This window comes from the organism of the source record quoted next, unplaced genomic scaffold (assembly GCF_019419815.1).
Source record: "Pyrus x bretschneideri cultivar Hongxiangsu unplaced genomic scaffold, Pyrus_bretschneideri_v1 Contig4, whole genome shotgun sequence".
In the NCBI taxonomy this organism is placed as follows: domain Eukaryota; kingdom Viridiplantae; phylum Streptophyta; class Magnoliopsida; order Rosales; family Rosaceae; genus Pyrus; species Pyrus x bretschneideri.
Window position 1 is genome coordinate 9,515,786 of NW_025999723.1, and position 22,083 is coordinate 9,537,868.

At 39.7% G+C, this 22,083-nt stretch overlaps 3 protein-coding genes across 4 annotated transcripts; 1 reads left to right on the top strand and 2 right to left on the bottom strand.

Moving 5' to 3' along the window:
- Positions 1-1,366: 1,366 nt before the first annotated feature.
- Positions 1,367-11,617, bottom strand: LOC103956355 (vacuolar protein sorting-associated protein 8 homolog). Its single transcript, XM_009368320.3, has 19 exons — positions 10,172-11,617; positions 9,770-10,081; positions 9,404-9,643; positions 9,152-9,278; positions 8,923-9,080; positions 8,135-8,768; positions 6,516-6,580; positions 6,331-6,432; positions 6,089-6,231; positions 5,782-5,837; positions 4,844-5,493; positions 4,568-4,758; positions 4,140-4,431; positions 3,613-3,888; positions 3,392-3,501; positions 2,625-2,958; positions 2,067-2,471; positions 1,709-1,955; positions 1,367-1,621 (listed from the first exon to the last, which is right to left on the bottom strand). The coding sequence occupies exons 1-19, from the start codon at positions 11,594-11,596 to the stop codon at positions 1,596-1,598; spliced, it is 5,793 nt and encodes a 1,930-aa protein (XP_009366595.2). The 5' UTR covers positions 11,597-11,617; the 3' UTR covers positions 1,367-1,595.
- A 3,556-nt stretch (positions 11,618-15,173) lies between these two features.
- On the top strand, positions 15,174-19,010 carry LOC103956358 (granule-bound starch synthase 1, chloroplastic/amyloplastic). Of its 2 annotated transcripts, none has more exons than XM_009368326.3 (13): positions 15,174-15,576; positions 15,742-16,121; positions 16,365-16,445; positions 16,535-16,633; positions 16,735-16,824; positions 16,951-17,014; positions 17,107-17,317; positions 17,403-17,646; positions 17,739-17,915; positions 18,026-18,217; positions 18,298-18,384; positions 18,469-18,597; positions 18,679-19,010. In XM_009368326.3, exons 2-13 carry the CDS (start codon positions 15,765-15,767, stop codon positions 18,793-18,795), a joined length of 1,848 nt encoding a protein of 615 aa, XP_009366601.2. In that variant the 5' UTR covers positions 15,174-15,576; positions 15,742-15,764; the 3' UTR covers positions 18,796-19,010. The 2 variants fall into 2 exon arrangements, with proteins under 2 accessions (XP_009366601.2, XP_009366602.2); XM_009368327.3 differs by having other exon boundaries at positions 15,174-15,557.
- A 328-nt stretch (positions 19,011-19,338) lies between these two features.
- LOC103956360 (60S acidic ribosomal protein P1) lies at positions 19,339-20,612 on the bottom strand. The gene is made up of 4 exons (XM_009368329.3): positions 20,461-20,612; positions 20,268-20,345; positions 19,767-19,979; positions 19,339-19,652 (listed from the first exon to the last, which is right to left on the bottom strand). Exons 2-4 carry the CDS (start codon positions 20,334-20,336, stop codon positions 19,599-19,601), a joined length of 336 nt encoding a protein of 111 aa, XP_009366604.2. The 5' UTR covers positions 20,337-20,345; positions 20,461-20,612; the 3' UTR covers positions 19,339-19,598.
- Positions 20,613-22,083: the final 1,471 nt, after the last annotated feature.

Below are 22,083 nucleotides of genomic sequence, written 5' to 3' on the forward strand. Positions count from 1 at the left end.
AATATTTTAGTAATTAAACTTTAAAATTATCAAAATAATTTTTTTCTTAACAGATTGAAACGGGTTATCTACGTGTTACCAGCGTGTATACTAGATTCTTAACGGGTCAGCCGATAATGACCCAATTAATTATCGTGTTGATCGAAAATCTATTATTTTTGTATCATTTTCGTATAGTATCGTGTCAGAAACTGTCGAGTCTACCCGTAAGGGCATATGTGGGTCCTCTTTCAGTCACTGGTGTCACTAAACCAGGCGAGGTTTGGTTCTCTCCCCTCTCTCTCCGCTTCATTGATTCTTCGTCGTTAGCTGATTAAGCTGTTTATCTTTCTCTCAATTTTGTTTGATTTATGATGAAAGTCGTGGGTTAGCTTTAATTTTGTCTGAATTCTGCCTTCAATAGTTTTCATTTTTAGGGTTTATCAAGAAAATTTTCCCCAATTTAGAATTTAATTTGATCGTGGCATCCTTTGATTTTTCCAGTGTTTTTGAGTTGGGTTAATTTTAGATTGGCAGGTTAATGGATGCATTCAACTCTACTATGTTATCAGGGAAATTTTGGTTTCAAGTTTATATTTTTGCTGTAATTTGCTGCTTTTCCAGGCCTCCTTGTTAATTTTTGTCCAGAATTTGATATTAGCAACTCAAATTCATTGGAGAAATATCCGGAAAGATTATTGTTCGAAGCATTGGCCTGCTTTTTTGAAGTATTTGAACTCTTGGATTTTGCTGCTTATGCAGAGCTGAAAACAAGGGAAAGGGGAACCCCAAATTGTTCAATCCCCATTCCCCAGCTAGGCTAGGCCTAGCAAACCCCACGTCGCCCTCTCTTCAGAACCCCACGCTTCCAAAAGTCCCTTCACAGCCGCAACCCAGTCTCTCCCCAACCCTTGTCTCTCTCCTCCCGCCCCTCCCTAGAGCCCAATCCCGTCTCGTCCAAATGGCCTCCCTTGCCTCTAAACTCTTCCAAGTCTCTCCCAAACTCAGTCACTTCCCTCAACTGCGCTTCAATCTTCTCCTTCCTCCACCAAAGAGATCCTCTCCCAATTCACTGCCCTGCAAACCCAACTCTTTGAGCATGTTGAGCTGGATATTCTGGATCCAGACGCGACGATAGTGATTATAGTACGGAAGATGGAAGCTCTGACGACGATGAGTGACAGCGAGCTACTAGTGCGACGCTGGAGTTCTACGGGAATTCTTTACCGTCACATGTAGCCGCGTAGACAGCAAATTTGTTTCAAGTTGCCAATTTCATGTGTTTAAGTTTTAAAATTCAAATAGCAAACTTGTTAGTCGCGTGAAGCAGATTGCAACTTTGAATAATTACTTAGAGCGCAAGTTATGTACTTTGTCGGAGCATGTCTACTACAAAATGTTAGCAACCTTTATAAAAAAAAATATATACAAAATTTATACCACTTTACAAATTAAGTAATTACAAGTTTACGACGGTTTCAAAAAGACACAAAATTGACATGGAAAGAATAACACGAGAAAAAAATAGGTCGGGTCGGGGGTACAAAAACTCTACAACATCTGCAGAATTTCCAACTCTAGTATCGTTGTTAGTTGTTGTGTACATGACAACAATGTCATCGCTTGCTGGTCTTCTCCTTGCCTGCAAAGTGTATCGACACATTAGATGTTAGAATTGGACACATTCACAAATTTAAGAACTCTTACATGAGGCTAACGACGTACGTACCATTACCAAATATGTTTGATTTTAAGGGTAACCGGAGAGACGACCCCCTTACTTTTAGGTCCCTGAGTTGCTTGGTTTTACTTTGTTGCCCTATTCTCGAAAGATCAGTGCTGCTTTCTGCCGGTGAAAGAACAGTTCCTTTCTGAACCTTCTCATGATACACAGCCGGAGGTGCGAGCTTTAGTTGAGGCATGTTTTCAATCTCGACTAATCCTCGGTCTCTTTGCAAATTGGTCAAGATATCAAACTGTAGCATCCCAGTTCAGTTTTTCATTAGCTTGCAATGTAAGAACGGTGATCATAACAACAATGATAAAACAATCACTCCAAGGACAACAATAATAAGATATTGCCATACCCTTGATATTTGCTGAAGCCCGTACGTATTCTCTGATGCACTGCTTTCGTGTGTGTGGGAAGTTGTTCCGTATGTTTGTTGGGTTCTTGACAAAAACTCCTTCACCAAACTCTTCTCTGGAAGGACCGATTTGCTTCTAGACCTCTGAGACTTCTTCTTAGGCATACAAACAGGGCATCCAGAGGATGAGCTACTGCTTGATGCGCCATTCTCTAAAGCTTCACATTGAAGATGTGTTGCATGACCGCAATTGAAAATGCGAATGTAGCTAGAAGAGTTCTTGTCAAGAAGACAATCACATAAACAACATATTTGACTCCGAGGGGCGTACCCATGGGAGGCCCCTTTCTTGAGTATGCTCATAGTGTAGAATGTATCATCTTCTATCAGGGACTTGGCAGTATCCTACACACCAGAGTAAACAATTTCAACGCAATTGCAGATAACATAGAGGAAGAAGTATATTGGACGTTTTAACAACACGATTCCCTTAAACAAGTTAAATGAGAATACATCATGCAACATGACTAGCATAAAAGAAAGAAAGAGATGGTATACCAGAATTCTTCTTTCAAAGCCATATGTGCTAAGCATCCCCAAAATTGTGAATTTAAAATCACCAAATTCTTGGTTGCCATTATCAGAGAGGAGTTTGGACATGATAGTTGGAAGGCGAACATATCCTATCATGCCCTCAACAATCTCCTTGATGAACCGAGAGAACAGCTTTCTTAATATATGAAAGCCTTTATGGAGCTTTGAGATTCTCCACTTGATTATAAAAGCCATCTCATCCTCTTCTGAGTCCAATGACTTGGTCACCGTCGTTTTAACATCTTCTCCTTTAGATACCGTTCCAGCATCAAATGAATCTGTTAAAGGCTCACAAAACCTGTATTGAAATTTGGAGGATGATTAGTCTTCAACAAATCCATGAACTTATACTTTTAGAATACGACAACATTTCTTCACAAATAATGAAGAGCATGGCACCTCATTTAAGGGATAATTGAACAAGAATCACTCTATTATTATTTTTTTATTATTATTTTTTCTTTTAAAACTACTGTATCCAAGTCTTTGACCCGACTAATCACGATACCCCGTCTGACCCCACAACATTGGGGAGCGAGAAACTCTAGCATTTGTTAGGTGGGTAGCATGGGAGAGAGTTGAACCCCAAACCACTTGAGAGCAAACCAAGGACCTGACCACTAGACCAACAAGGAATCCTGGAAAGACAAAAGGCTGAAACCTAGGACTGTAATAGCCAGATACTTGTGCTCGTGGAAAACTCGGTAAGAAACAATTGGTTTTGCACTTACGAGTCAAGTAATCTAAACCAGAGCGCCTCTGATTCATCAGGATTTAAGCGATGGGTGTTCCTTTGGCACAGCCCAATACAGGCATGCAATATGCTGTTAATGTCGTTCACCTGTAAGAGATAAATTACATATAATAAATAACAGTCCAGTGAATCTGTAGTAACATACAAACAAAAACCTACTCAAATGCTATGGCTAAAATAAATATGATATGTACGGACCTCTTCCAATTTTAAAGCATTGCTGAAATGCTCAGTACGAGCAGAATTACTTGACGCCAGACTTGCCACAGCAGTATCAAGCTTCATAAATTTGTCACTGAGGGTGGAAAGTGTAAGTAAAAGAGCACTGCCGACATCACCAACCCTTTCCAACAAGAAAGAAGCAGCATCTGTAATCCCATATTTCTGGCACAGGCGTAAACAGTGTTCCACACGATAGCTATCAAATGTCTCTAAGAACTTGAGAACTGAATTGCGCTCGTACTGACATAACAGCTGAAAAGTGAAAATGAAACATTAAGAGGGCAACAACTAAGACAAGCTTTATGGTACAGAAACCAGATGGCAATGAAACACAATCACTCAACTCTTTCAAGCCCCGTATTTAAAATTTGGTCAAGATGAATATACTGACCCAATAAGAACATTATCATAGAAGGAAGAAATTCAACTGAACACCTAATTATTACAAAAAAAAAAAAATCAAAATAAAGAAAAGATTAGATGTAATTCTACAAAGTGCTCACCTCCAGATAAAGTTCAATCATATCATCAGTCACATTAACAGGATTACTACGCAAAAGCTTTGGGAAATCGGAGATCCTTTCCAGATACGCCTCAACTGCTTTCGATTGATCCTTAACCCTCACAAGATCATCTTTTCTTAAACTTGAGAAGTCAAGCGTGCCGGATAAGTGGACCTCAATCACTGTTTTTAAGTAAAGGAACAGACTTTTTGGATGGGAACGAAGTTTAGAGAGGATATGAGAACCTTCTTCAATAGTAAAATGATCGATAACCAAGAAGAATGTGCCCTCTCTGCATTGGATAAATTTTTTTTTTTTGAGGTGAATAATCAATAAGGAAGCTTTCACTGGAGAAGACAAACTACAAATGAATTAAAAAGTGACAAAGAAAAAATAAAAGAAAAGGTTCAAGATAACTAAGAGATAACCTGTTTAAGTAAAAAAGCTCTGGAATTCGAGAAATAATTTCTGATCGAAAAGCAGCGCATTCCTTGTCAGTCAGCTGTAATAATGTTTTGTTGATAAAGGAGAAGGCATGAATGGGTTCTTCAACATCTTTCATGTAGCAATCCAAAGCAGCAAGATACTGATGTCTGCTAGTATGAATTAGGCCACAAACCTAAATGTCGCCAAGAGACCTTGTAGTGAGTAATCTTAAACTGAATGAATTATGAGACAACATCGTACGGTATTGGTAAATATACCTGGTAAAATCGCGCTTTCTCGCATAGCTGTAACACATAAGATGAATCCCAATCGGTCTCAGGCACTACCTCAAGAAGTCCCAGAACCTGCTTCTCTCTTCTTTTTGAAGTTATGCTATCTCCGGAAACACATGGTGGAAAGTTATTATCTGAGGTCAAATACTCCAAAATCTGAGACAATACACTTTTCGAAACAGTGGCTCTTCCACATGCAACATAGTATGCAATAAACTCAAATAGATGATCTATGTCTTTCTTTGAAGGCCACACTACTACTGATCCAGTGTCGTCATTGCTAGGAGATCCATCTGTTTGAGAACTGTCCTTACTAATAATGCGAATAAGAGAATCTACTGTGTTCTGAACCATTGAATTTTTATTTTGAGCCATTAAATTGTTCCCATCCTGCATATCTGAATCATGAGAAGAAAAGTCAGATTTTGAGATTTCATCTTCTACGAAAGCACATCTCAGAACGTCCAAAGTAGCTTCAGTATCTAGCTCTAACAGAAGATACAGGTTAATATATTCTCCTCCTGGCAATACACTTGAGACTGATCTTGAATTAGGGGCATCAGAACCCTCCAACAAAAATTGCAGAAGTTCTGTTCTCAGAGATGGCAAGCGTGAGGGGGGAATTGTTCCCTGTCCTGCAACCACAGATAAGTGCAAACTTTGTTAATCAGATTAGTTCATGTGAAATGCAGCAATAAATGAAGCTATGCAAGTGAGTCAAACATGTATTCAAGTACAAAAGAATGCTAGTTTTCCTTTGATTGCTTCATACTTATTCAGTAAGATTACTCTCTCTTTTTCGATGAATTACTTATTATTTCAACATCACAAATCCATTTCTAGTTACAGATGGGATTATCACACAGAGGGATATACTCCTGTGATATTCCAATTGGACAACTCCAATAAGTGTAAGTCCGTACCTGGTGGAAAAGCAAGGCCTGAAAAGCAGTACTTTAAATAAACCAGCATCCTGTAACTGTAAACAAGAAAAAAAAAATACAATAAGACCACTTGAAAGGCTCAAACAAAAACTGACAATATACAACCAAAAAGTAACAAGAAAAAAAATGTTGTACAACTGATTATATGCTTTCAGTAAGATAATAATAAAGGGTAAAGACGACGCAAAATGAAAGGAGAAGCAACTAAAGGAGCACGATAAACAACATATTGACCATTTAAACTCAACTAGAACACACAAAGGACTCATTATCAAGATAACCATACCCAAGGACAGTAGCACCTTCTCTTTGACTATTTCGCAAGACCACCAACAGCTCCTCTAAGGGTGACCTGAAATCATCCAATCCTTTATTGAAGAGATACACCAGAGCACTATACAGCCCGTGCTCCCTGCATAACCTAACAACCTACAATAAAACATAACAAATTATCTGCATGTCTGAAAAATATGACAGACAAATACAGCAACATGAAAAACTATAAGCAACAATCTGAGAGGCACAGACCTGATTGAAATCCAAGGATGAAATATCCATGTGAAGGACACATTGTTCAACGCGCTGTAACCACCCTGTGCGGCTATAATGCTCTACCAGTGCTTGCATAATCTTAGGAAAAGGGCAAATGAAATAACATTATTATGTATAACTACTTGCCAATACAGCCAAAATACTTGAACAGTATGCATTACCTCAGGTGGAAGAGAACCAAGCATGTCCTTCAATATATAAGGCTCCAACAGCTCCAAAAATGTGTCTAACAACATTTATAAAGAAAATTTGATTGGTAACATGCAATGATGGAAGAAAGTGATATATGCATGTTGTTGTACTTTTATGCGCAAATGGAAGCGAATTCTAACAAAATGCCAAATATCACGTCGTCCGCGAAATTGAAGAAACAAACAATCTCATAATAAGAACACAAGAGATTAATGTGGTTCGGCATAAAGCCTACATCCACAGGTGAAACACAGCGAGGATTTCATCAAACAAACGGAGATTACAAAAGAGTGTTTAACTCTCATAACCCAAATCCCACAAATTTCAAACCCTAAACCAAATGAGTAGAGAACTTGAATAAATAGAGAAGATTCTCCCAAATTGGTCTCTAACTCTCAAACTCACAAATTGACTCTCACCAAATCGCAAAACGAATGAGCCATGAAATTGCCACACGCTCATGACTCCAAAGGGTGACCTCCGCCCATAACAAAAGAGAAAAACTCTCTAAACTAATGGTGACGGCACACAAAATAAACTAACCCTAAGGTCCTACTTATAATCAATGTTTTAAAAGGCTCGCCTCAGGGTGCGCCTAGGGGCCCTCTGAGGCTGGGGTTGAGGGTTGCCGCCTCTGTTTTGAGGGAGTGGGCGTAAGGCTTCGCCGGAGCCACCTAGGCGGCAGGGCTTTTTTTTTTTAACTCCCAAACCCAAATTTTGCATAGGGTTTTAACTGCCTCATACCTCTTCCTTGCACTATCGTCTCTCTGCCTTTTTTCTGATTTTTATTTTTTATATAATGGATGTGTGTGCTGTCTGCGTGCATTGTTATATGTGCGCTCATTGTGCTTTTCATCCTCTATTATATATATATATATATATATATATATATATATAATATGTCTATATATGTGTGTGTATATTTATAATATATATGTGTTATTGGTTAATAATTGGACGTAAATCCAAAACCTAATCAAATAGGTAATTAGCAAAATTACTCCACCAAGCAAGGAATCTAACCAAAAAAGTCAAATCCAGGCCCAAATAGGACACCAAAACAAAATAGGTAACACAAACCTAATTTCGGCATTATCCTAATTTTATGCCAAAAATCACAACACATGTAGCTACAAGCTATCGAACAATGCACATACTTGGAGCAAATGCTGCAAAACTGCAGCTGAGACAAGCAAAAAAAAGATACACCACACTTAGAACTTAATTGCCATCTTCTATCATATGTCAAAGTACTAATCCAGTCACTTCAAAAGAAGAAAATATGTTATTCACTCCAGATTGAGCATGACACTGGCTATGAGTTACGGTAAGATAAAATGAGATGGCAAGTGTATTTTATCTTGTTTATGTGACACGGTTGGACATTACAAAAAGCCATTCTAACTCAACCGTGCATGGAGGGTAAAATGAACTTTCCCTCTATATAAGCATATGAAAACCAAAGGATGTTTCCCTTTTTGTTTCATATCAATAGAGTAAAATGTAATCCAGATATCCAAACTTCAGCTTAAAGTTGATGAAGTTTACAAAAAATCATAAACGCGAAAATAAACTGAAATGGGAATACCTCTCTGTTGAACAGCTACAAACTTGGAGAAGATTTCATCAAAAAGTATGTCAGTCCTTTTGATATGGACACAGAATTCAACTGCAACTCCACCAACACGGGTGTATTGCTCTTTTATTTCAGAGTGCATAGAACTGCTTTTGCTGTTTACGTCATCAGCTTGATCCCTTTTTCCAATTTGGTTGCAGAACGCTACTGAGATATATGAAAATACTTCCTCTACATATGACAATAGCAACTCAACCAGGTAGGACATTATGGTCTCCTGTACAGCAACCAGAGTTCTAGGAAGGTCAACAACACCATGAGCTTGACCATCATAAATTGTCATTGCCATGTTCAAGGCACCCATCCAATCACCTGCTCCCCGTAAAACCTGAATTCGTTCTTTCCATGGGAGAAGTCGGGAAACAATAAGATGCATTGGTCCGAGTACATATACTGAAGCTCCTCTTACAGCTACACAATTGTGATACGCTTTTTCAGGATTTCCAAATATATTAATGAAGTGTGTATGATAAGCAATGAGATCATCCCCTCCAAAACCATCAACAGAAAAACTTGTTTGGTGAATCACAGTTCCATCCTTTGCAAACAAACAAAGTTGTCCAGTCACCGTGAGAACCACCAGCATCTGAAGCCACAAAACTTCAAATTAAGCTCATTCTTAAGTAATGTAAACTTGAACCATGTACAGAACTCTTCATAGGCAGAAAAACATAAATTTATTTGGTTAAAAGAATAAACATAAATTCAGCATGACAGAAAACAAATAAACAGGTGCATACCTGATCATCTAGCCAAGCCACACCTATGGCTGCACTTTCAAGAGACCATTTCCCATATACTTTCAGCTCTGATTTGACCAACTTTGCCACCAGAACTTTTCGATCCCAAGCAAGTGCAAGTAACGAAACTCTTTCAACTACTTCAGCAGGCATATTTTCTACCAAAAATGAAGAACCTCATCTTAGGAAACCATCAACAGGAAACTTAACAAAGAAACTCAATCCTTACCGCTACTAGCAGGTGAACAGTGTGACTGTATTGTACATTTCCAAGCAGTACAAGGCATAGAACCCTCCCGAACCCCATCTGGTTTGGAAAGTCGAGCATACACTTCCAAAGTGGGAGTTAGTCTTACCTACAACAAAGACACGTGGCATTTAGCACACTGAAAAAATAAAAAACCTTTTTATAAATAGGTAATCATCAAACCCCAAACCAAAAGGTACATGGAATTCACGCTATCATCTGAGGGCTTCATACCACCAGAACAGTGTGATGGGTGACAAACACGACCACACCTTCTTCGACCAAAGAAGATCCCTCATTGAAGAGTTTCCAACCTGCATCTCCACCAACCACACCCCCCATCATACCACCAATACTGCTGCCTGAAACTGCCCCACTTCCCTGAGAAGACAGTGAAGCCCCTCCAAAGAATTCATCAAACAGGAGTGGTGAAGCTGACAGCACTGTGCCCGTATTTTGTCCATCAAGAAGGCACTGTTCCAATCAACATACACAAGATCATCAAGTTTGATAGAATTACATTGTAAAAGATCACAGATTCACACATCAACCACGAAGCAAACATTTTTAAACATAATGCCAACAAAGAAATTTTTTTACCTGTGTTTTAATCGAGAACCTATTAAGCAGGGGAACCACCGAGGAAGAATGTAATAATACCAGACCCTTACTATCACCGGTAACTGCCTTAAATTGACGTGTAACCTGAGAATCCTGCCCCAAAAACAACATATGTACAACTGGAGCCATATGTTCTCCAGTAATTATTTTGGCAGCCGATGCCCTCTGCACGTCCCAAACTGTAATGTGACCATCAGCATAACCAGCTAAGAGCAAGTCCCCTTGCTGATTGAAGCACATAGAAGTTACAGCAGCATAAGACCGTTCTCCTTGCAACCCAAGAATTAGCATCTGGTACATATATAGCATGGTTTGTAAACACGAATTCCCCTATATCTATATCATTGGAAGTTAAAAGTAAGTAAAGGAATGAAAGCTAACCTTTGCATCCATGCTGTCAGCAGTATGAGCAGAGTACTTGCTAGGAATAACAAGAATAGACCCTCTTCCCATTCCTATTGCAATGTAATTATTGTGAACTGCCAAGACTTGCGGTGAGCCATGATCACGCCTTAACGCCGGAGATGAAAGGGTCCGAGTAATGGGATTATTAGCATCGACATTGAAGTATCCTAATGTGGTGGAGCCTCTCCGAACACCCTCAAGCCTCATGGGTTGAGCAGCGGCACCCTCTTCCCAATGCAAAGCATTAGAAGCTTGCTTCTTCTCTAGCTCTTCAGCGATTTCAAGTGGCTTGCGCAACTTCTTTTCAGATTTTTTACTAATCCTCCTGTTCTCCAATTCCCCAATTCTTTCCTCCACGAGTTGAGTGATTGAACCCAATTCATCGTCATCACCAATATCGCTATCGTTACCAATATCGCCATTGTTATCCTCAGACTCCTTACCACCACCATCATCACCATCATCCTTGCCACCACCACCACCATCATTATCCTCACTATCACTCTCTTTCGAACGGGGACTGTTATCATCTAAGTCTTGAATTTCTTGTTTACATTCCTCTACGACCTCAACATTCTTACTAAATTCCGTATCTTTAACATCATTTGCGTCTAAATTTGTCAAATTCTCATCAAAACTACTTACATTCTTCTCTTCTTCCACAGCATTCCCAGCACTCGCCTCATCAACTTGAGATTGATCAACTCCAAAAGTCTGCTCTAACTTGCTTTCGCTCCCCAAAACCCCGCCTTCTCTCAACAATTCACCCCCAAAATCCAAATGTAATTCGTTTGATTTTGTCCTAAGCACTTCCGGACCAATTGCAGTCATATCACCAGTAGAATTGGAACTCACCTCGGATTTTTCATCCAGTTCCGAACTTTCAAGAACCTTCTGGATAACTCCGCTCACGGTGCTCCTCCTCGACTTGATTGCCGCGGCGTGCGGCGTTGGCATCGACCTCGAGGCCGCCGCCGCTGCAGCTAGGGCCGCCCCGGGCTTTGCATTCGTTCTCATGCCTCCGAGCAACCATGGAGACGGCTTCGGAACCCTCCCGGCCGGATCCTCCGATAAATCCCCGGACTTGACCCGACTGTACAGATTGGACCTTGGCCGGACCGCCCTTTCATCCTCGGACTTAACGACGGGGACCGATACGGCGTCGTTGGGCGGTTCCGGTGGTTTGGGATCGGAATTGAGGCGGTAGATAGAGGAGGAGGACGGGGACGATGAGGCGGACGAATCGGTGTCGTTGAGGATTTCGTCGATCGTGCGGTGGGGGACGGAGTTAAGGTCGTCGTCGTCGTCTTCGTCGGAGGGGGAGAGGTGCGAATTGAGGAACGAGTCAAGGTCGAGTTCCATGGTGAGTTGCGGTTCGAAGCGAGTGAGCTCCTTGGTCATGCTGGTACAGCCCAAGCCGCTGCTGCTGCTACTGCGACGTCGTATTGGTCATCTTCTTCTTTGTCATGACTGGTAAGTCTCTGGGAGTTTGTTTCCTTCCCACGTCATGTCGTTTGTTCTAATGAAATTGGGAAGTAGAGTAAGTAAAACGGTATGTCGTCTGTTTGCGAAAAGGCGCGGCAGCTGCCTTGCGGTTGCAGGTGGAGAGTTGTCGGCACGCGTCACTCGGTAGCGATGCGCAGTTGTTGTCTTGGTTGGCTTAAAGGCAGCTAGATTTGACGATGACCACAGGAGTTGCGTTGGGACTTGTGGTCCTTTTCTTTTTTTTTATTTTTTATTTTTTTATTATTTATTTATGTTATAGTTGTCATGATCAAATGAGATTTAAATTTTAAATTATTTTCGTTTACTTTGTAACATTTTGAGTTACTTAAGAGCAGTTTCACCTCTAAAAACTTTGCACCAGCACCCAGCGCATTTATCCACTTGAATGAACAGTAATAGACTCCAGTGAACAGTAATAGGCCAAAGCATCTCCACCCCTAAAAAAATGCACTAGCACCCAGTCTAAAAATACGATGGCACAAACGATCTCCACCCTTATAAAATGCGCTTGACACACCCCGTCCTAAGGAGGGCGTGCTGGGCGTCACGTGAGAGTAACATAACCATGTGCACAGTGCGGAAGCTAAGAAGATAAATAGAATTACAAATAAATAAAAACTGAATCACTAGCAAAACTAGCTAAGAAATGATGATAGTGCGAGTCTAAGTGTATAAATACACATTCAGAGCAATAAGAACGTCTAGTTGCAGTCAAGTAGGACAATTACTAAGATATAACACCAGAAGATTAATCCTACTTTTGTGAATTCTGTCAGAACTCTGAAGTTAAGTGAGTAGCGCACGAGAGCACTCCCAGGTTGGGTGACCCATTGGGAAGGTCTCGTGTGAGTTCCCAGAAACAAAACCGTGAGGGTGTGGTAGGGGCCCAAAGCGGACAATATCGTGCTACGGTGGAGTCGGGCCCGAGAAGTGGTCCCGCCCGGGCTGGGATGTGACAATTTGGTATTTGAGCCTAACCCTGGCCGTTGTGTGCCGACGAGGACGTTGGGCCCCTAAGGGGGTGGATTGTGACATCTCACATCGCCCAGGGAAGTGATCCTTATATGTATATTCCAATCTCTACCTAACACGAGGCCTTTTGGAAGCTCACTGGCTTCGGATTCCATCGGAACTCGAAATTAAGCGAGTAGCGCATGAGAGCACTCCCAGGTTGGGTGACCCATTGGGAAGTTCTCATGTGAGTTCCCAGAAACAAAACCGTGAGGGCGTGGTCGGGGCCCAAAGCGGACAATATCGTGCTACGGTGGAGTCAGGCCCAGGAAATGGTCTTGCTCGGGCCGGGATGTGACAGCGCTGGCACCCAGCCCATTTAAAATATTTTATATATTTTTTAAAAGAATAAATAAAAAATAATAATTTTATTTTCAGATAAGATTTTTAATCGATTTCGGATAAATTTTCAAATAAACTTAAAAAAAAAACACACATTAAAATAAAATTACATACTCATCAAATAAACTTAAAAAAAAAAAAAACACACTAAAATAAAATTACATAAACTCATCAAATAAACTAAAAAAAAAACACACAAATAAAATTACATAAACTCATCAAATACACTTTATTCTTCTTGTTGTGCCAACAATCTTTTCTATTGCTCCACAAATTGTTTATGCACTCTCCTTGAAGAAGACATTGTAAAAAAAAAACTCAAGATTTGAAAACGATGAAGATGGATGTAGGGATATATGGTTTATATGGACAAAAAAAAAAAAAAATTAAGGATGAGCTTTTTGGTATTTTTTTTCACACAAAAAGTATATGAAAGCTTTGGTAGAAAGTGTATAAAATATTGAAATGTGGTGTAAGGTGGAAGATGAGGGTTAGATATTTATAGAAAAAAAAAAAAAACTTTTTTAAATTTTTTCATAATTTTTAATAAATTTTAATATAGTTAATTAATCTGGACCGTTGGATTTGAAAAATATTCAAATCCAAGAGCTAAGGCGCTGCCACGTGGCCAACGATCATAATTCTGACCGTTGGGCCTTTTTTTTTATTTTTATTTTTGGTGAAAAAAACGTGGACCGTTGATCTGTGATCGGACGGTCCATTTTAAAAGTCAAATTCACATTTTTTTTACCGTTGGAAATCCAACGGCATTGAGAGGGCCACATCGCCTCCTTCTGGGTGAAGCACAAGTGGGCTGACAGCGGGGCCCGCCGCCTGCACCCTTGTCCCCTACTTGCGCCCACTCGCGAGTAAGCTACACGCGCCAGGCAAATAAGCCGGCTCCTTGGTTAATCAATTTTGGGCTGGGTGCTAGGCAAGTTACTGGGCTGGAGTGAATGGACAGGGTGCCAGCCTGGTTTTTTGACTGGGTGTTGGGCTATTCCACCTCTGGTGGAACTGCTCTAAGGTCACATATAAAAATGAATTTTAATTCAACAAAGATATTAGTAATTTGAATGATTTGTGATTGTGAATATTATTTAGAGTCTCTTTCTCTTGTCACATTTTGTTAGCTAAATAAATTAGCTAGTTATTCTCTAAACATAACAAGTTGTTCCAAAAAAACCTTGCTCATACTTAATTTTCTTCACAAAGTTGCTTGCTTCAAGGTGTAGAATCAGCATTTGGTGAGGATCTTCCTGGTTGTTGACTAGAGGTCTTAGGTATGATAACGATTCGGTTTGAGGACGAAAATGTTATATCTATCTCTATAATTACGAAAATTAACCATATCCAAAACCGTAAATTAACCATCGCGTATTATCCATAACTATACCCACTGGATAACGGGTTCTCATTGGTTCACGGTTATATCTATCTTTATCAATACAAAAAATATATTTGTTCGATTTAACGCATGATAATTTAGTAAATATTAATTTAAACATGAGAGTTTTAACGAAAGCCCGCAGTACTGTTCACTTTAACGAAAAATTACATTTTTACACTAAAAAGTCAAACCTGATACTATTCACTTTATCCTTTATTTTGTCTTTATCGTTAAAATTCAAAATTTTCATACCCTTTTCATTAGTTTTCCTTTTAAACATTGATAATGTTGACTGATCTTTGATATTTTCAATAAGTACCATTGAATTATCATAGATTTTGATTCATATTAAAACTTGTGAACTTTCCCACAAAATGCAACTCACATAATGCAATTTTTGTATTTGCACTCAAAGTAAGGGATTTGGCGAATAATGAATATACATACGTGTATTTATATATATTTCAATACTTTAATATTATGAATAATTATATTATATATTATTCGGTTCGAATTCGGGGAGGGATATGGATTGGAGAACTTTATAACCATATCCAAAATTATAATTGAATAATATTCACCGTTTTTCTCCATATCCAAATTTTATCCAAATTTTCATATCCAAATCTAATTTATTCTGACGATTATCCATGATTATCCGATTTAGCGGTTAAAATTATCATTCCTAGATATACTAGAAGTCTCGAGGTAGGGTAGGCAGCCTAGGATTGAGAATATGGGATAGGAGACAAGACTACAGGAAGCTGTTTCCTCCTCTTGTTCTTGGACATTAGTCCAAAAGACCCCAAGGTGACTATGAGAGAGCAATTTGCACATGAGAATTTGTTTGGGCATGTTCTGCTGCGGATTACACACACCGCTAATGAATCTTGAGGTTCTTGGCACTGCAAACCCCTCCACCAAACACCTTTTAGTCGCCTTCTGCAAACTCGAAATTACGGTTTCACCCTCCTGCTTCACTGCTTAAAACCACCACTATTTGCACTGCAGCCTTCACCGCACAAGAAAGAAGCATCCATCCGCAGCTTGCTGTGAGGAGCTCAACTGCTTCCGTAGGAAGTAGGTTCTTCTACGATCCAGAAACGCTTTAAGGTTTGACTGCCAAACATAGGTAGAATCACTTTTGATTGTCAAAAAGCACTTTTAGCCGTTTCAGAAGCAATCCCGAGTTGATCTTATTACGATTTGATAATCTTGCACTTTTAGCCGTTTCAGAAGCAATCCCGAGTTGATCTTATTACGATTTGATAATCTTTTGTGTTTTACTGTTTTGCAGAACATAATAGAATTACAAAGTTGATGGCAACTATCTCTGCTTCAAGCTTTGCCTCCACAAGTTCCCATGTCAGCTATGGCGCTGTGTCGTCCGGATCAGACCCGAAAACCGGATTTAAGAAAATGTGTTTTGGAAAACAGACCCTGACTCACAATGGGTTGAGAGCTTTGAACTCGGTGGACGAGCTCCGAGTCAGAATCATGGCCAACTCAGTTGCAAGGCAAACGAGGGGCAAAACCGTCAACAGCACTAGGAAATCTTCAGGAGTCATTGTTTGTGGTAGTGGGATGAATTTGGTTTTTCTGGGAACTGAGGTTGGTCCATGGAGTAAAACTGGTGGACTCGGTGATGTTCTTGGGGGCCTCCCACCGGCTATGGCTGTAAGCTTTGCTTCCTCTCTTGATTTGTAGTTAATCCGCACAAATAGGAGCGGACGATACTAAACAGACAATAAACTTTATACAAGCAATGGTTTAGTTCCCATTTATTGTCAGCGTAGTGTCCAGCGAGTTTTGTTTTTGATTAAAAGTTTGTAACCGGTTATGTTTGCGTATATTTCAGTAACGATTTCTTGTTTTGACCTATGAACATGAATTTTGGTAACTAAATTGATCCTTCTTCAGGCAAATGGGCATCGAGTGATGACGATTTCTCCACGTTATGATCAGTACAAAGATGCATGGGATACCGAAGTCACAGTTGAGGTGTGTGCAACATATAACCTTGATCAACATTGAAATAGGACAATGAATGAATTTTTGGTTGTTCAAATGATTTATTCCTATCTGTGTAGCTTAAAGTGGGAGATAATACCGAAACAGTTCGATTTTTTCACTGCTACAAACGAGGAGTTGATCGTGTTTTCGTGGATCACTCGCTGTTTCTCGAGAAGGTTTGGTCATATATTTTCACTGATCTTTCCAATGTTTTTGAAATAGCATGACAAGGAAGAAACCTCAATTTCTTATCTGCTTTTTGTGATTGGTTGTTAAGGTATGGGGGAAAACTGCATCCAAAATTTATGGTCCGACTGCTGGAGTCGATTTCAAGGACAACCAACTTAGGTTCAGCCTTCTATGCCAGGTTAGTAATCTCCACCCTCGTTTGTCTATTTTCGTAACTAGCGTAAATAACACATGTTATTGCCAATCTGTTATCAAATGTTTAGTATAAATGTTAATTTGTGCATCTTCTGATTGTATATTTTAGGCAGCTCTAGTAGCACCAAGACTGCTGAATTTAAACAGCAGCAAATATTTTTCTGGACCATATGGTAGGCAAAACTCATCTCCAATTCTTTTAACCAACACCACCTTTACTAAATCTTTTACGCGTTAATTGGTAGTACGACATTTCTGTGTGCAGGGGAAGAAGTTGTTTTCGTTGCCAACGATTGGCATACTGCCCTGCTTCCGTGCTACCTGAAAGCCATATACAAACCTAAAGGCATATACAAGACCGCCAAAGTAGCCTTTTGCATTCACAACATTGCTTACCAAGGCAGATTTGCTTTCGCGGACTTCGCACTCCTCAATCTGCCCAATGAATTCAAGAGCTCGTTTGATTTCATTGACGGGTAAGTTTCTTCGCAATTTTTAAATAGCGTAGACTGCATAGCGTTATCTGACTGAAGGTTGAGTATGATTGGTTCAATTCCACAGGTATGACAAACCCGTGAAGGGGAGGAAAATTAACTGGATGAAAGCCGGAATCTTGGAATCAGACAAGGTCTTGACCGTTAGCCCATACTACGCTGAAGAACTTGTTTCTTCAGTTGAGAAAGGAGTCGAATTGGATAACATTATTCGGAAAACTGGAATTCAAGGAATTGTGAATGGCATGGACGTCCAGGAATGGAATCCCTTAACTGACAAGTATACAACTGTCAAATATGATGCTTCAACTGTAAGAATACTCATCGTACAACTTCCATAACCGCACTGCATGCAAATTCTTTGATTCGTTTGGCAATGACTCTTTAAATTTCACTTGCTTAGGTGGCTGATGCAAAGCCTCTTTTGAAAGAAGCCCTCCAAGCAGAAGTCGGACTGCCGGTGGATAGAGACATCCCTGTCATAGGTTTCATTGGTAGGCTTGAAGAGCAGAAGGGTTCGGACATTCTCATAGAAGCCATTCCCCATTTTATCAAAGAGAATGTTCAGATTATAGTCCTCGTACGTACCGGACATGGAAGTTGTTCCTCGCCTTACATTGCGTATCTGTTTGTCATGCCACCAAAACCTATCTGTATATCATCCTGATCTGCATTCTGTAATTTCCTCAGGGGACTGGCAAAAAGCCAATGGAGAAGCAGCTTGAACAGCTGGAAACGGAATACCCAGACAAAGCCAGAGGAATAGCGAAATTCAATGTCCCTCTGGCCCATATGATCACGGCAGGAGCTGATTTCATGTTGGTTCCAAGCAGATTCGAGCCATGTGGTCTCATCCAGTTGCACGCCATGCGTTATGGAACTGTAAGATCCCTTCCTCAAGTAAGTTCTACGTCCGAAGGTACTTCTTGCCTTAGTACTGAATCGCTGCTACGCTTCTGCAGGTGCCCATTGTTGCGTCAACAGGCGGGTTGGTAGACACTGTTAAAGAAGGATTCACTGGATTTCATATGGGAGCCTTCAATGTGGAAGTAATACTTAAGTTTCTTCCCTTTAGTTTTACACAATCTTTTATTCTTTCGCGTGAGCTCAGGTTTTGGAGATTGATGTTTCAGTGCGAAGTTGTTGATCCAGCGGATGTACAAGCAATCGCTACAACCGTCTCAAGAGCCCTCGGAACTTATGGAACTCCAGCTTTTACTGAGATCATAAGTAACTGCATGGCTCAAGATCTCTCGTGGAAGGTAAAGATAGCGCCACGCACAATCCATTTACAATTAGTCGCGTTCTTGCATTCCTAAATCCTTTGAATCGCAACTGCGCAGGGACCTGCTAAGAAGTGGGAGGAAGTGCTGCTGAGTTTGGGTGTCGCCAACAGCAAACCTGGGATTGAGGGTGAGGAAATTGCACCGCTCGCAAAGGAAAATGTCGCAACGCCATGAGAAACATGAGTTAACGAGCAGCTGATCGGTTTTGTTAAGAAACACAGAAGAAATCTGCTGCGCGCCCTAACTGACCGTCTTGTGTGCAGTATATTTACAAGCAACACAATGCGTGAGGGCATATATTTAGCAATTTGCGTATCATAGGACACCCGTGGTGGGCCGTACCGGCTACAGATCTAACGAAACCAATTGCAGATTTGTATTCGATTTTCACATGCTTTTATCATAGCATTGCAGTTCGACAATATGAAATTTCTTTCGATAATAAGAAATTTCCGTAAGCAAAACGCACATCAAGCCCGGAAATTTACAGCAACTCAAGTATTGAATGCCGAATATATAACCGAAAATTATAACCGAAGAGTTCGGTCAGGAAAACACGAACACAATGCAAGTGTTAACTGCCTTCCTATGCCCTAAAACCAATTTGGGCAATGGCCAATCAATCAATGTAAACAAGACTAAAACATTCTAACGAGAGTTATGCAACCAACACAGAGCTCGTGATTATGTTTCGAAGCATGTATTGCACATCAAACGGAAAATAAAACCATCGCAAACAATTTTTTCAAGATCAAAAGAGCAACATACGTTTATATCAAGAAATTCAAACATAAGATGTTCACAAATAGGACTCGTTCGGCAGAAAACCAGGAGCCTTTTAACAATTTCTCCATTAGCACTACATATCATAAGCCAAAAAGAAAGACACCCCCTACTAGATTGATACGGTAACTAATCTCAAAGTACTAAAAACCATCAAACAGAAGAATGGATTACATCTTTGCTGAAAGGAGCTCCTAATCGAACAAGCTGAATCCCATATCGTCATCACTCTCCTCCTTGGGTTCTTCCTGTAAAAATCAAATTCGAAACCAAAACGAGCAAATCAGATAACCCAACACTTACAAACAACAACAGTTTCAACAAACTCAGGTCGACGAAAAATGATGGAAATGGCCCAATACCTTCTTCTCCTCTACTGCAGGAGCAGCGGCAGCTGGGGCAGCCCCACCGGCACCTGGAGCAGCAACGGCAACAGCACCGCCGCCGCCACCAGCGCCAACATTCAGGATGAGGTCTTCAATGTTCCTCTTCTCGGCGAGCTTGGCGAACAAGCCAGGCCAGTAAGACTCAACAGTGATATTAGCAGATTTCACCACTGTTGCAATCTTCTCAGCCTATTACAAACCAATATTAAGGAGAATCACAGCTTCCAAAAACAACATTTCTAAATTTCTATTTAATCTAACCCATTAACTTAAACCAAATCAAAATAAATTAACACAAATAAACAAAACTAAATCAAACCCACATTAATCTATAGAAAAAAAAAACATGAACACAAAAGTTTAACAATTGCAGCATAAACATTAATAGCAAATCATAAAAATAAAAATAAAAAGCTAAAAAACAAACTAATAAATAATAAAAACGAATATGTGAAAGAAAAATGGAAAAAAGGATACAGTGATGGGGATGCCATCATCGTGGAGGATTAGGGCGGCATAGGTGCAAGCAATCTCTGAAATCGACATCGCTTTTCGCTATAACGAACAACAACAAAGCCCACAATTATTAATTTTGCCATGGAAAACATACTCATAAGAGTTTGCAGTCGATGCTAACAGGAGAGAGAGAGAGAGAGAGAGAGAGAGTCACCTGAGGGAGATGAGATCTGAGACTGATGGGTGGTAGAGAGCTGCGCGGCTGCAAAACCTCAACACTTTCTCGTCTAGGGTTTCTGATTTTCTAGCGAGGCAGGGCATTTAAAGGTGCGCAACAATGGCCTCGCCGGATTTTTTTGGAAGCGCAGTAGTGGGCTCAGGGCCCAGAAAGCCCAGTTCTCATTTTCTTTGGTGGTCAAAGCCCATTCATCCACTGGAGTTTGGACTATGGGTGATTTTATGGAGACCCCAAAATGATATTTGGACACCCAAGTTCTGAGAAAGAAAAAGAAAAGAAAAAGAGATTCAATTTGTAGAATGAATTGAATGTCCCTTAGACCTAGCAAAAACATTCCTCCTAAAAATAAGTTCTACTAGTTAAAATTTGAGTTCATCTTGACAAAAAAATAAAATAAAATAAAATAAAATTTGGGCTCATCTACAAGGAAAAGGGGAAAATTTGAAGTTAAACTGTCAACTAGTTGGCTTGTCCAATGGACTAATGGATGTCCAGTTTGGTATTGGTTTTTTTTTTTTTTTTTAACCAAAAACTGCTTCACTTTAAAAGTAATAGCCTCCAGACAGCAGCTTTAATAAAAAGCAAAGTTGAACCTTTAGAATATTTGTAATTCATGAAATAAGATCATTAATTTTAAACAATGACATTCATTATCCTTTTGGACACTGCTTTTCATGCTCACAACATTTTAAAAAATACAATTTATCAAACACTCAACTGCTTTATTTTACAACTGATTATTTTTAAGACACAATAGAAACAATTTGTTAAAAAAACACAACAATACCAAACCGGCCTGGAATGATCTCATGTCATCAATCAATTTCTAGTTATATTTTTATTGACAAGCATATAGACAGCTAATCAAAATTTCGATATGATATATTGATAGTTAATGTAGATTGAATGTGGTGAGCTAACTATTTCAATTAATTCTATATAACAAATGAGGCTTAAAAGCATCTCTAACAGCCTTGCTAAATGAGGTTGTTTGGGCATTTTAACAAAATATCACAAGTTCCAACATGCTATTACTCGCTATATGCCTCTCTACTTTGACATTGTGAGCAATTTCTTGCTAGATTTGGCGATGAGGAAAGAGAAATTCGCAAGCTAGCTATACATAAACAATTATTATTTATGTTCTTCCTCCACACACTGTTTGGGTCGCGAATTGTGGATACATCAACGGTTGAGCGATCAATTCTAAGATGATGGAGTAGTGACTATTCATTGCGACAACAACGACAAAGTCAATGAGATATGGGATGATGGAGCTGATGAGATCAAGGACGACAAGCCTCGAATGGTCGATGAGATTTGAAATGGCAGAGTAAGGTCATCCCCAACCAACCCGGCCAAAGGGTTATAGGGCTAAATGGCGGAGTAGTGACTATTAGCTAACATCATGTTGATGCCAGGTTACTATTGGATTTGAATTTTTTTTTTTTTTAAGACAATTTTTTTTCGTATAAATACCTAAGCCATTCCTACACCATTTATCACCTACTATCTTACTTCATTTTATTTCAATTCTTCACATTCTATTCTCTTACCTCTTCCAATAATCTTTCCTTCAATTTTGTCAATAATTTTCAA

What these genes read in the sequence shown, in the direction of transcription:
- LOC103956355 (XM_009368320.3), bottom strand. Translation starts at nt 11,596, where the DNA reads ATGACCAAGGAGCTCACTCGCTTCGAACCGCAACTCACCATGGAACTC. An exon ending in TGTAGCTGTTCAACAGAGAG is followed by an intron (nt 6,581 to 8,134) that starts GTATTCCCATTT and finishes AAATGTTGTTAG; the next exon opens with ACACATTTTTGGAGCTGTTG. An exon ending in TTGGTTCTCTTCCACCTGAG is followed by an intron (nt 6,433 to 6,515) that starts GTAATGCATACT and finishes CCTTTTCCTAAG; the next exon opens with ATTATGCAAGCACTGGTAGA.
- LOC103956358 (XM_009368326.3), top strand. Translation starts at nt 15,765, where the DNA reads ATGGCAACTATCTCTGCTTCAAGCTTTGCCTCCACAAGTTCCCATGTC. An exon ending in GGTTCAGCCTTCTATGCCAG is followed by an intron (nt 16,825 to 16,950) that starts GTTAGTAATCTC and finishes TGTATATTTTAG; the next exon opens with GCAGCTCTAGTAGCACCAAG. An exon ending in CTCAAGATCTCTCGTGGAAG is followed by an intron (nt 18,598 to 18,678) that starts GTAAAGATAGCG and finishes GCAACTGCGCAG; the next exon opens with GGACCTGCTAAGAAGTGGGA.
- LOC103956360 (XM_009368329.3), bottom strand. Translation starts at nt 20,336, where the DNA reads ATGTCGATTTCAGAGATTGCTTGCACCTATGCCGCCCTAATCCTCCAC. An exon ending in ATGATGGCATCCCCATCACT is followed by an intron (nt 19,980 to 20,267) that starts GTATCCTTTTTT and finishes GGTTTGTAATAG; the next exon opens with GCTGAGAAGATTGCAACAGT. An exon ending in CTGCAGTAGAGGAGAAGAAG is followed by an intron (nt 19,653 to 19,766) that starts GTATTGGGCCAT and finishes TGATTTTTACAG; the next exon opens with GAAGAACCCAAGGAGGAGAG.